Source organism: Lipomyces tetrasporus (genome assembly GCF_029532465.1).
Source record: "Lipomyces tetrasporus strain NRRL Y-64009 chromosome Unknown POJ06scaffold_4, whole genome shotgun sequence".
Taxonomy (NCBI): Eukaryota; Fungi; Ascomycota; class Lipomycetes; order Lipomycetales; family Lipomycetaceae; genus Lipomyces; species Lipomyces tetrasporus.
The window spans coordinates 168,649-181,012 of NW_026611599.1; the positions used below are offsets into that span (position 1 = coordinate 168,649).

Sequence of the window (12,364 nt, forward strand, 5' to 3'; positions counted from 1 at the left end):
GAGGTACTTGTCATCGGTAACTAAACACCCGGACTACGGCTAAACCCTAAGTTCAGATTTAGTAACTTAAGTGTATTGTACTGAGTTTTTGGGAATACTGTAGTAAGGGTATTGTACTAACTTTCTTTATAATAATGGAGTGTGGCATCCGACGGGAGTGTGGCGACAACGAAGGCGCTGGCGCACGACCGGACCCAGAAAAGGACGGAGCCCTTACCACGCCACTCAGCACATGCAGTGTTGGGGCATGCCTGTTACGGCTTCCATTAGCGTGGTGCCCTAACCACAGCTCCACTGCGTCTAACGCGCCCCTACTTTAGTTCGAGTCCCTGATTCAACGGCCGCCATCGGCAACCTGCCGTGAGACTTAGCCTACATCCAGCTGACAGCGGCTGTAGTGTAGATTGACTGGGTCATAATCGCAACCTCGTCTACTAGAGATGGATTACTATGATCCTTTAATAGTCAATATGATCTTACAATTGCACGGCATCGCTTCTATTAAGTCAGGGGGCGGCTTCGTAAATCGAGGATTCCCATCTTGAGCCGCGCCGGATTTCAGCCGAGTCGTCGTCACCGGGCTGTTGGAGAAACTACTGGGGCCTGCTAAGCAATGGCTGCGCACAACAAATGCGTAATAACATTTTAGCTCGATGAGATCGATTATTCAAGGGGCGGCTCTCGTCCTCGGTCCGACTCTTATCTGGGCCTAAAGAGAGATTGGCCGTAGCTTGAACGTGTCTTGTTGAAGACGTAGTCACGTGATCCAATTTTGATGGGAGCGCAACGAATTCCCAACTCAGATAACTTTGAGGTCGGCCGAGGCATCACTAATTGCTGCTGCCTGCGCTCATCACCATCATTCGTTGGTCCGATGAGTTGCCGAGGTTATCCGCCAACTTGCTGCTATTCTCTTCAGTTCCGTTGACTACTACTTATCCTGGCGCACTCATTGCAAAGTCGTTTCTTTCTTGACAATCGTTACTACTCCCATCCGTATATCAGAGTGAAGCGGATCCGACCGGCTCGCACTCCCTATACAAACGTCAACATGATCCCCGCTGCATCTGATCTCACTGCCGCTTGCGAAGTCTCCCCATCGTCAGGAGCCTCGTCATCAGCCTCCATGTCCTCGTCCAACGCATCGTCTGGCCACCGCCGGGCGTCTGTGTCTGCCCAGTCAACTTTGACAGTGATGACATCAACGTCCGGCCACGAAGTTAGCACCCATAAGAGCCAGATTCAGTACTCTTGTCTCGAAATCGAGGCCGGCGACGACCATGAGAGTCTCAAGAAAATTGCGTCTGACGCGGCCGACATCTGCCGCAACCTCTCCCGCTCCCAGGTCTCTGCTGCCCGCCAGCTTGTGACGGTCATATGGGACGAGCTGCCTGCGTGGAGGCGCGATAATCACTACATCAGATCCGGCTACCGTCGGGAAACATTTTCCGTCTGGAAGTGCTTCGAGTCTCTCGCCTACCTCCACAATGAGTCTGTCAACATTTACTCTCACCTGATCGGCTCGCTATTCTTCCTCATCTTCCTCGCCGTCACCCTGGACATCTTCCTTCCCCGGTATCCGTCGACCTCTGCCAAGGACTTCGTCGTTTTCGTCATCTTCTTTGTCGGTGCTGTTCTCTGTCTCGGCATGTCTTCCACTTACCATTGTTTAAACTGCCACTCTGAGTCCATCGCAAAATTTGGAAACCAGCTCGACTATCTAGGCATTATCTTCCTCATCGTTGGGTCATACGTGCCTGCCATCTACTACGGCCTGCACTCAATTCCGCACTACATGCCTGTCTTCTACAGTATTGTTTGCGGTCTTGGAGCAATTTGCACAATCCTCACTATGCGCAAAAAGTTCGGGTCTCCCACATGGCGTCCATTCCGCGCGCTGATGTTTGTCCTCTTTGGACTGAGCGGAATCATTCCAATCACATTTGGCGGTGTCAAGCTGGGATACTCTGAACTATATCATCGGATTCAGTTGCAGTACTTGATAGCCGAAGGTGCCTTGTACATCGGAGGAGCCGCCATCTATGCCGCCAGGATTCCCGAGCGCTGGAGGCCGGGTCGTAAGTTCAATACAGATATTCAAATATGCGTCATTCGCTGACATTTATCAGGTTTCGACCTGTTCGGATCATCGCACCAGATCTTCCACATGTGCGTCCTAGGTGCAGCAATATGCCACCTCAAGGGTATGATCAATTGCTATAACTTCTGCCATGGCGATCGCCACGGCTTCTAACGTCGCGCCGAATAAACAGCGGAGGGTGCATCTATAACATATTTGGATATTAAACTCGGGTTTCACACTTTGTTGTAATTTTTTTTTTAATTTGATATTGTTTTTGATGGCGTTGCGAATATTATACAGTTTGCTTTTATGTCAATTTTATTCTAGGCTACATATTAAGTATTGGGTATTAGTTTATTAATGCGCTGCGAGAGGTAGATGTTCTCTTGCCTTTATTGAGAAAGCGTGTGAGGGTAATAGGGTCGGTTGGCTGCGACCAGACATACACGGATTGACGACAATTATATAGAATTGAATATCGTGTTCGTTTCCGGAAAATTGCAAACTATGCGCTGGTATCTTTCGAGGGCATGTATAACCGTGGAATAACAACGCCAGTGCCATTTTGCTTCTTGGCACCAGGTCCGTCAACTTCTGTCGCAAACAATGCGTCCAATCTGTTACGCTCACACTCACGTCTTTAAATCAGCAGGCAGCGACATGATCATGTCTCGCTTTTCTGTACTATCTTTTCAGCCGCTCGACACCGCGTATGGTGCGCTCAATCTGGTCCGACTGCTATCAAGACACCCGTAATTTTGCGGATATATTGGTGGTTAAATCACATCCAACCTGTACAAAGCACTGTAACATAATAAATTTTCAACGTATTATTGGCCCCAGTAATCATATTCTCTAGCTCTTTCTAATCCATCTAATGGTGCGGATCCTCAAGTGGCTCAACAACGAACCAATCCTCGACCTCAGCGTCCTCCTCAGCATCAACAGCAACACCCTCGACTTCAACAACCTGGGAATCGTACTCAGATAGATCTGTTGGCGCAGCGGCCTCAACGGTGGGAGGGGTAGGCGCTGACGGAGAGACCCAGGGCTTGACTTGGCCGACAGAATCGGAAGCTTTGACAGGGGGAGCTTTGTAACTCTTGAGTTCCTTGAGATAGAGGTCCTGGACAAGGTCTAGCGCAAGTTAGATATGGAATTGTTGAGATCATTAGATGGATAGCTACGTACCTCGTCGTGGCATGGAAGTGCCGAATCGTCGTCGGAGAACAGGAGCAGACGCACGCTGTATCAGAATCCCGAATTAGCATAAAACCCACTGCAATTGATCTCAATAATCCCCCAAAAAGTCCATCTATTGAAACCTAGTCTATACTATTCAGACTCGGTGCTTGTGCTCCACACATGCCAATCCCCCCATCGCTCACGTAACTGCAGAAACTGTTGACCTACCGAAGCAACACGAATCGATTGAGCCAGCATTTTAGTTCATATAAACCGGTGAGTGTAGAAAGTACAAATAAATCGCGGTATCCGAAACGTTTCACCGAAGAAGTAGTGTTTGCTTTCGCGGACGACGCGGCCAAACTAGGACGAAAATTCGGCCAGCCGACGAATCACGATGGATCCAGGGATAGGGTTTCTCCTACAAGTACCAGTGCGCTTACGAAAGCGAGCACGTGACGAGGGAATGAACATATCAATACTGGACCCCACTCAGATTTATGTTGCGTCACCTTCTCCACTCTCGTTTTTTCCTTGTCCACGAATTCGTACTGACATCGAGTTTTCTGACCTTTGTGATTGGTTCTTTCGTTTGTTATCGGAATCAGGCGGACGGTGAATCTTCAAATTCCAATTGCACGATTCAAGGATCCATGGCATTTGCATCGACTGCATCGCCACTCGCCACCAGCGTAGCGTTTTCACAGCCGGTGTCGAGCGTGAACGTGCAACAGTCTGCATTTCAGCGGAATTTGAATGTCCATCTGATCTGTCCCGATTGCAAGGAAGTACCACCAAATTTGGTCGAAAATTTCAGTGATGGGGATATGGTTTGTGGGTCATGCGGTAAGTTGAGACCTGATCGTTGGAACTGGCGGGTGGCGACTAATAGTTGTGTATTAGGATTGGTGCTAGGCGATAGAATTATCGATACACGGTCTGAATGGCGTACGTTCGCGAATGACGATCAGGGAAATGACGATCCTTCGCGTGTAGGAGAAGCGTTGAATCCGTTGCTCGATGGAAATCAGCTGGACACCATAATCTCCTACGGCGCCCCAGGAAGTAGTGTCGGCAGGGAACTAAACCGCGCACAGAATAAGGCAGTGCATGACAAGAAGGATAACGAGCTTCAAGCAGCATATGCCAAGATTTCGCAAATGTGTGAACGGTACTCCCTGCCGAGGGTGGTCCAGGATACGGCAAAGGATATTTATAAAAAGGTGAAGGATAATCGCAAGCTGAAGGGAAAATCGCAGGAGAGTATCGAGGCCGCCGCGATTTTTATTGCTTGCCGGCAATCTGGCGTTGGTCGGACGTTTAAGGAGATTTGTCTTTTGACGAGTGTCCCGAAGAAAGAGATTGGAAAAGTAAGTAGTTACCTTTATTAGGTAATCTTCTTTTTCATTATCTAGAACGGAAGTAATGCCTGTGCAAAAAATAAGTATGGAAAGGATACAACCAAAAATGCGGTTGAATGGATATATCTTTCATCTTGTTAGATCTTCTGTTCTATTTAATCCTTTCTGTCTGTTTCCTATAACTTTACTTACTCTTACAGGTCTTCAAAATCATCGATAGCATACTACTCGAGCTCGGCGGAACTACTAATGCAGTGGGCCAAGTTGATCGCGAGTATCAGGCCGTCGGTACTAACGCTGAAGACTTGCTTAATCGGTTTTGCTCACATCTCGGTCTTTCTACGCAAGTCGCCAGCGGCGCGCAGTATATCGCCCGTCGTGCTGCGAAGGAAGGCATTCTTGCTGGGCGATCGCCGATTTCCATCGCCGCCGCGACTATTTACATGGCTGCGGGTTTGTTCGGTGAAGGAAGATCTGCAAGCAAGATCGCCGAGCGCGCGGGCGTCAGTGATGGTACAATAAAGACTAGTTACAAGTTCTTGTGGGAAGCGCGAGAAAAGCTCGTCGATCCGCAGTGGATAGAGAGCAAAAAGGCGTCTCTGAGTGGTCTGCCGAAGGTTTAAGTTGTGGCGTCGTACTGGCTTTCTCGTGCGATGGTCATTTCGCTCTTTGCGAACGTGTTTTTCACGTTTCGTCTAACTGGTATCAGCAAAAGTCTTTGGCTTGGTCTATTTTCCGTGTTTGTTTTTGTCGCTCATTTCCTCGCTCATTTAAGAGCGGCGTGATGTGAAGGTACTAGCTACCGCTCTTTGCATTTATGGAATTTCATCGTAAAAATAATCAGTATTTTGGGAATTTCAGGATATCGGTAAAATCATTGTGTGGATTTGGTTTGTTTTTCGTAAGTCAAATTCGGTATGGGCTATTTGTATTTTTAGATAGAATATAATATTGAGAACTAGAAATCTATCGTCTAAATACACATCTATTCCGTAGGATACACGTAGCGAAGAAGTATCAGTATCTTGATGTTGCTATCGCGGCTGGGAGTACGTCGATTCTGCGGTTCGCGTTGCCGCCGCTTCCGAGCGTGAACAGGCTCGACAGCTAAGGCCCAGTATTACTGCGAATTTCTTGGAATAACCAGCATCATAAATGTGCAGTGTACATATTACCCCCTCGCAACCATGCTTGAGAGCGCAATGAGCTTCTGCGCGAATGTCTGGTTTGCAAGTGCATTTCTCCTCGAGATAGCCGCTCCATATGTACTATACCGTCATATTCGACAAACACGACGGAGTTTGCCAAGTGCGGTTGAATTACGAGGAATTTCAGCAGATTATATCATTCTCTCGCTACAAAGTTGCATATACAGATTCATATACATATTCGCGTACATATTCCCGACAACTTCGCTCGTTCGCCAACATGCGGCCCGCTACTACCGCGCACCAGATATCAACAAATGGGATATATTGTCAGGATTACCGTATTCGCTCTCAACACTCTTGACACTCACACTCATTCTCCTGCCAAATTTTACAAGAGCCACAGCACAGCTCCGCCGTCGCTTCTCCATCGTCGCAAAATTCGTCAGCGGAACAATGTTGCTCGCGGCCGCATTGGCCTACGTCCTTGCAACCAGAGTCAAGTTCGATCCTGCAACCGGCATGGGCTTCTGGGGCCTCCTCTATATCGACGCTGTAGATCTCCTGAAAGGCATAGCTGATTGGCTTGACTTTGCGAGGTTCTGGCCACAGGTGGTGGTAAACTGGGACGAAGGGAATACAGTCTCGTTCGACACTTCTTATCCGCACGTCCTCCTCGTCTCAGCCACGTGTCGTGGAATGGGCATGCTCTTCACCGGCCTTGCCAAAGATGATATACGACTGACGGTACGGCCGCCAGGTACGGTTTTGTATATTGCTTACACAGTTGTTTTATGCGGCGTTTTTGATTTTCAGAGTTACTTGGTGTATAGACGGGATAATGCCCGGATTGTGCGTGGATTCACAAAACGGTCTGAGGAGGATCGTGATGAGGAAACGCGGGGACGGGTTAGAGAGGAGGAGACCATTGGACTGATGCCGATGGTTGAGCATTAGGAGTAATGTTCGTTCTCTGTATATAAGTGGGACGACGTGGATAGCTCTGGGTGCAACAAGAATGCAATGCATTAGAGCAAAAGTTCCTCTGATACACAAAAAAGCCATAGCTAGCCCATCCATTCGCAGACAAAAAGTCGTCACCCAAAACAGTCCGTCTAAATATACACTATTGTTTGCAACAATACATAAACGTCGTCAGAACAAACATAATTTTATTCGTATCACTCCATATGCAAATACTTTCCGTTTCGTCAATTGACATTGACTAGCTGAATATGCTTATGTATATGGCACAAGTAGTCCACGTAGTTCATCGCCTCGTTATTCCGATCCTCAACCATCATAGCCGAGACCTCGTACTCCGCTCCATCAAATTCCTGGCGTGCGAGTTGTATCGACAGCGCCTTCGACCCGCGACGATCCTGCAGGTATGCCATAATATTCCGCACTTGTCGTGACAACGCCGTGTCGATTTCAGGAAACTCGTTCAGATATGGATCAAGCGCTTCTAGTTTGTCCACGGTCGGACCGAAAAGATCTTTGAGGAGGTTAGGATTCGCACGGCGATGGATCCAGAGGAAACAGGATTGGCCGTTGTCGATCAAATATGCACCCCCTTCGTCGAAACGGGACAGTGATGCGCGCACATATGCCGGCATTTTGAATTGGCCCGTGGATTCGTCCACGTATCCGTCCGTCTCTTGGAGATTGTGCAGCCCAAATATGCGCGGGTAAAGATACAAGCTCATATCGTCCAATGGCATAGACTTGAGAAGGCGCATGGAGAACACGCGGACATCGCTGTTTACGTTACCTCCACGCAGTGCTTTTGTTTTCAACAAACTGAGTAGCAAGATCGTTAACTCCTTCAACGCTTCCGGCAGTATTAGCTGTCCAGGCGACGAAGTTGTAGCACCATGCTTCCGGTATGAGGCAAGAATCTGAACACATTTGTCGTTAATACCAGCCCGAATATCTTTCAACAGATTTGATGTCATGCGCTGCACTGATTCTTTCGCCATCACTGCCAATAACGCGTCCTCGTCGCAAAACTTGACAACTTCCTTAACCTGCGTCGTAACGCCCGCCACAAAATTATGGCAACGAATTCGTCGCTGACCGTCCTTTGTAGTATACAAAAGTGCGCTTTGAAAATGAGCATCAAGCTTCGCGTCTAACTTGCCGTCGTACTTGAACATGACGACAATAGACTTATGCTCATCAATCGTGCCCAAATCGATATCGCCTGCTGGGCGAGAGTTATAAAAGTTGCCGTAATACGCAGAAACTTGCAGCCCATTGGAGCACCTGACTTTAAGCTGGCCTTGGTACCCTATCTCTCTGTTCACGGCCGTGGTCATTTCGGCGATCATTCGTCTGCCGTCGCGTTGTGGAACAAAATTAGGATAGTAAAATATCTCGCCACCAGACAACTCGCACACCATGCCAATAGAGGCCACGTCGACGTATGTGCTCGGGAAGACAAACAGGTCAAATCCGATGCCTGCTTCAGCGTACTTGTGTCCCCAGTTCTTGTAATATACATTTTCGGCCGAGAACAAAACTTTCTCTTTCTCGGTGTGGTATTGTCGTGGGTCGTCACGGAAAGCTAGCCTGCCTGGACCCCAGGTTGTGAGTGCAGATAGCGTAGTGATGATCTTACCCCCAGTTTTGCATAATGCTTGGAATGCCACGTCGAGGACGGCGCCGAATGCGGGTTCAGGAATTTTGAGATCTTCAAAGATGACTTCGAGGCGGTCGAGAAGGTCCTCGATGATGAATCTGTTTATTAGTACGTACGTCCACCAGGGGGAGTGATCGTACCTACCTCGACTCTTCCGGATCTACAAATAATCCATCCATCAATGGCAAAAAACTTTCGTCCACTTCTGTCACAACCATCATCTGTGCTTGACTGAGTTTGCTCTGTTCTCGTTAGCGAGCTCTTAACTTACAAGATATGCTGCAACTTACGTTTAAGTTGTAAAAATGCAGGGTGCGATCATAGGTGATGATGGCAATCTTGCATCCTTCCGGCAGACCAGTATTCGGCCCATACAATGCCCGTCGAATTGCCTGCGCCGTCAAATGCGGTAAACTTTTGTTAACCGCATCGGCACTGACGTCGATCGCAAAAATATATCTCATCGGCTCAGGGTTGACCTTCCAATACTCTTTCGGCACCGCGAACTCAACGGTCCCCAAATTCAATTCCGGTCGTTGGTCACGGTCGATCCGTCGGCCGGATGCGTCAACGGGGGAGTAGTAGTCCCCGGGGACTGGGTTTGCGAACTGGCACATGTTGCAGATGAACCTGACCCCGCCTTCCGCGAACTGCATGAAAGGGTTGATGTATGCGCGGCAGCGATTACACCGAGGAGGTCCTTGGCTGCCGAAATCCAGTACCGGGATCTCCTGCTCATCAGGCCGGAGCTTCGCAAACGGCTGTAGAACCAGACCGAGGGGTAGATGGGTTGTAGCGAGCAGGTCGGCCGAGGCAGGTACACTGCACAGCGTCAGCCGTCCAAACTTCGGATTCGAACTGCCTTGGTCGACGGCGCAGTACTCCGTTGCCGCGACGGGAGGACATAGCTTTTCCATGGTCGGGTAGATGTGAGTGGTGTAGTACTTCTGGTTTAGTTCCCGGACAGCGACCACGGACGGGATCTGATCCGGATCCACACGCGGGCCCACACCGGCGCCAACCGGGTGAATTGTGGAGTTGTATTCAGCGTGCTTGGACGGCGCGACTGCAGGCGCCATCGCAGCGGCAGCGGCTGCCATTTCCGGCAAGGCGGGTACGAATGCGGTCGGGGCGGACGCGGCAGCGGCAGCAGCAGCATCGTAGGGCGCAGGCGCATCCTGCGGGATAATCGGCTGGGAAATCGGATCGGACGAGTGCGCATCGATATTGTGGAAGACTCTGGCGGGCCGCTTCATGCGGTGGCCTGGTCGACCAGCGGCCGACTGTGGTGGTGACGCAGCTTCGGGAGCGGGCTCGAGAGCCATACCGGACAGTCTGGACGAGAGGTCCTCGGGCGTAAAGGTCGAGTACTGCATCGTCGTGGAAATGGAACTGTTATTGCAGGTGAGTGCACGAATCCGTCATTGCCAGATGGTTGCTTCAGTGCTTGATGTAACGTTACTGTCGAGCTGTTTTTATGTGCTATCGAGTCGCCGCCGACGCCGCACGACAAGAGCGTTGCAATAAGAATATCCCGGGGTTAGGACCGCACTATATGTATGGCTTTCGAAATATTTAGCAGCTCAATAAATATTCCGTAGACAGAACATGAAATCCATGTAGATTTACGAGGGCTACGTCCCTATTATTATAGAACTATGTGGAGTTGCTGATTGCTCAGAATTGGTGGCCACTACGATAAAGCGTAGTCTATACCTTGCCGGCTACAGCTAGCACAAATTCCTGACGAAGATTCCTGGATGCAATTACACCACCAAGCTGAGCAAGCTAGCAGTACACTGTATTAATAAGATACAAATCCATCACTACTAATCCTCATTAGGATCAAACAGATCCAGATCTAATAGGGCCTCGCGATTTACAGCACTGTCTTGCCGCGAATGACCGTTACTTGCCGGCGCAGCGATGCCGTTACTGCGCACTCCGCTGCTTGGATTGGGCTGCCGGAAAGCCTCTTGGGCATCGATGTAGTCACTTGAATTAGAGGGCATGCCGTCGCCATTATTTCGGCCATCAATCTCATCCTCGTTGTAATCTTCGTCCTCGCCGTCGTCATCTTCACTGTCGTCATCATCGCGATCGATATCACTAGCAAACTCACCCTGTCGCTGTTTATTCCTCCGTTTTTCGTGGCGTTTGCGTTTATTCCCAAACTGTGGCTCGCTACTATTTGTCTGCACCTGCGAGCTCGACGACAGCGACCTATTGTCAGTATGCCCTTCCTGTCCCGGCACAACAACCGCCATCTCTGTTGCCACAACACCTTTCTCTCCACCATCACTCCCAAAGAGCTGATTATACTGCACCAACATGCCACGCCTCATCTCGTCCTCTGCAGGCCATGGCAGGTTCGCAGGAATAGATCCCGAGTCCTTGTAAACGTCTTTCAAAGTCCTCGCCACGGCCTCGGCGACGGTCGGAGCCTGGATATCTGGCGATGTTTCGTTCTTTGGCTGTTCTGTTGCAGGCGGTGACGCCCATGCAGGCGGTGGTGTAAACCCTGGCGGAGCTCTGGAGAACTTCGCTATCTTGGTCGCGTAGGCTAGTAGTTCTGTGTACGATGTCTTCGGAGTGTCGACTGTGTCTTTAGAGTTGAGATCGTTGGTACCAGGGATTGAGAGGAGTTCTATTCGGGCGTCCGATAGCGTATTTAGTAATGCGTTGAGTTGTACATCGAGTTCAGATGACACTGCCGATAGCTTGGCTATCAGAGTCTTATTGTCCTGGTACGTGAGGACTACAACCCATTAGAGAAAGTGAAATATCACAGGGAAGGAATACATACGCTCATCCACTGCCGTGCCTAATTGAAAATCAGCATTAATTAAGTCCTTGGCGGCGCCCGCACCAGGCGCATACCGTCCGACGGTGCTAATAAGATCTGCAATTTTCCCCTCAAACGCATCGAGTGCGCCAAATATCGATAGTTTTGAAGCAGTTACTGATGGAATTGGTGTCGGTAGAGCATTGTATCCGGACACTGTCGTAGGTGTGGCGGATGTTAGAGGAGTTGTTGCGGTGGAAGGGGTGTTAGCTCTGGTGAAGTCCCTTGAGGGCGGGATGCTTTGTAACGGTGTCTTTGGCTTCTGGACTGTGGTTTCAATGCCAGGTATTGTTATCGGTGTCTGCAATCCATTCGCGAAGAGCTTCTTTCGTTCGGCGATGGCGTCAGCCAGAGACCTCGGCGGTGCCTGAGTCACGGAAGGTATGGAGAGAAAACCAGCAGGCGATGGGGGAATATGCGCCGACCCAGGCGGTTTCGCAGTAATCGCTGGTAGCGCTGGGCGCGGCGACGCGGCCATATTCAGATCAGACAACAGCCAGCCTAGTTGATAGAGTACGGTGAATCGTTTGTGTCTCGTGGTTTTTCCTTCTTGTTTACGAAGTCGTGATAGTAGCACTCTCATAAAAATAGCACGTGACTGGACAAATTTGGGTTAGGTTCATTCATTATTTGAGGATATTTTTTTTGGGTTGACAAGCCAGTTTATTTTACAAGCTATTTTACTGACATGTACCGTCGAAAAACAAAGGAACGAAAGGCAAACGAAACGCATAAATATACAAAAGAGGAAAACGAAACGGAAAACGAAGAAAGGAAGGAAAAACGCTAAAGGGAAACCAAAGGCGACAACACCAGCTGCCTGCCAGGGCCCCTAGGCATGGACACCAAACCAGCCAGCCCGCCAGCCGAGAGGACCATCCACGTCCGGAACGAGGACGGACAAGTAAAGAGAGAGATGGCGGAAACCGACCCGGGTGAGGATCCAGAGAAGAAGTTAGGACCCCGCGGGAAAAAAGCACGTGCGGTTTGTCTTGAGATTTGTTCGCAACTCTACGTGGTATTATTGACCAATTAATTACTGACCAATCTCTAACCCGCGTGCACAAACACCGTGCGGAAGCGACGCGTAGGGTCGAA

General features: G+C 49.5%; 6 protein-coding genes across 6 annotated transcripts; 3 read left to right on the forward strand and 3 right to left on the reverse strand.

The window, feature by feature from the left end:
- Positions 1 to 1,051: 1,051 nt before the first annotated feature.
- On the forward strand, positions 1,052 to 2,332 carry POJ06DRAFT_267057 (hemolysin-III related-domain-containing protein; the record flags this gene model as incomplete). The annotated part of the gene is made up of 3 exons (XM_056189206.1): positions 1,052 to 2,078; positions 2,130 to 2,204; positions 2,274 to 2,332. 3 exons carry the CDS (start codon positions 1,052 to 1,054, stop codon positions 2,330 to 2,332), a joined length of 1,161 nt encoding a protein of 386 aa, XP_056044338.1.
- Positions 2,333 to 2,957: 625 nt separating this feature from the next.
- On the reverse strand, positions 2,958 to 3,287 carry POJ06DRAFT_267058 (ATP synthase complex subunit H-domain-containing protein; the record flags this gene model as incomplete). The annotated part of the gene is made up of 2 exons (XM_056189207.1): positions 2,958 to 3,220; positions 3,275 to 3,287. 2 exons carry the CDS (start codon positions 3,285 to 3,287, stop codon positions 2,958 to 2,960), a joined length of 276 nt encoding a protein of 91 aa, XP_056044339.1.
- A 634-nt stretch (positions 3,288 to 3,921) lies between these two features.
- On the forward strand, positions 3,922 to 5,252 carry POJ06DRAFT_195893 (cyclin-like protein; the record flags this gene model as incomplete). The annotated part of the gene is made up of 3 exons (XM_056185006.1): positions 3,922 to 4,114; positions 4,172 to 4,638; positions 4,830 to 5,252. 3 exons carry the CDS (start codon positions 3,922 to 3,924, stop codon positions 5,250 to 5,252), a joined length of 1,083 nt encoding a protein of 360 aa, XP_056044340.1.
- Positions 5,253 to 5,614: 362 nt separating this feature from the next.
- On the forward strand, positions 5,615 to 6,873 carry POJ06DRAFT_83754 (uncharacterized protein). The gene has a single exon (XM_056191634.1). It carries the CDS (start codon positions 5,817 to 5,819, stop codon positions 6,732 to 6,734), a length of 918 nt encoding a protein of 305 aa, XP_056044341.1. The 5' UTR covers positions 5,615 to 5,816; the 3' UTR covers positions 6,735 to 6,873.
- Positions 6,874 to 6,988: 115 nt separating this feature from the next.
- Positions 6,989 to 9,500, reverse strand: POJ06DRAFT_280890 (Sec23/Sec24 trunk domain-containing protein; the record flags this gene model as incomplete). The annotated part of the gene is made up of 3 exons (XM_056189911.1): positions 6,989 to 8,519; positions 8,566 to 8,663; positions 8,712 to 9,500. The coding sequence occupies 3 exons, from the start codon at positions 9,498 to 9,500 to the stop codon at positions 6,989 to 6,991; spliced, it is 2,418 nt and encodes an 805-aa protein (XP_056044342.1).
- A 561-nt stretch (positions 9,501 to 10,061) lies between these two features.
- On the reverse strand, positions 10,062 to 11,815 carry POJ06DRAFT_274666 (vitamin-D-receptor interacting mediator subunit 4-domain-containing protein). The gene is made up of 2 exons (XM_056189626.1): positions 11,228 to 11,815; positions 10,062 to 11,179 (listed from the first exon to the last, which is right to left on the reverse strand). The coding sequence occupies exons 1-2, from the start codon at positions 11,742 to 11,744 to the stop codon at positions 10,251 to 10,253; spliced, it is 1,446 nt and encodes a 481-aa protein (XP_056044343.1). The 5' UTR covers positions 11,745 to 11,815; the 3' UTR covers positions 10,062 to 10,250.
- Between the last annotated feature and the right edge of the window lie 549 nt (positions 11,816 to 12,364).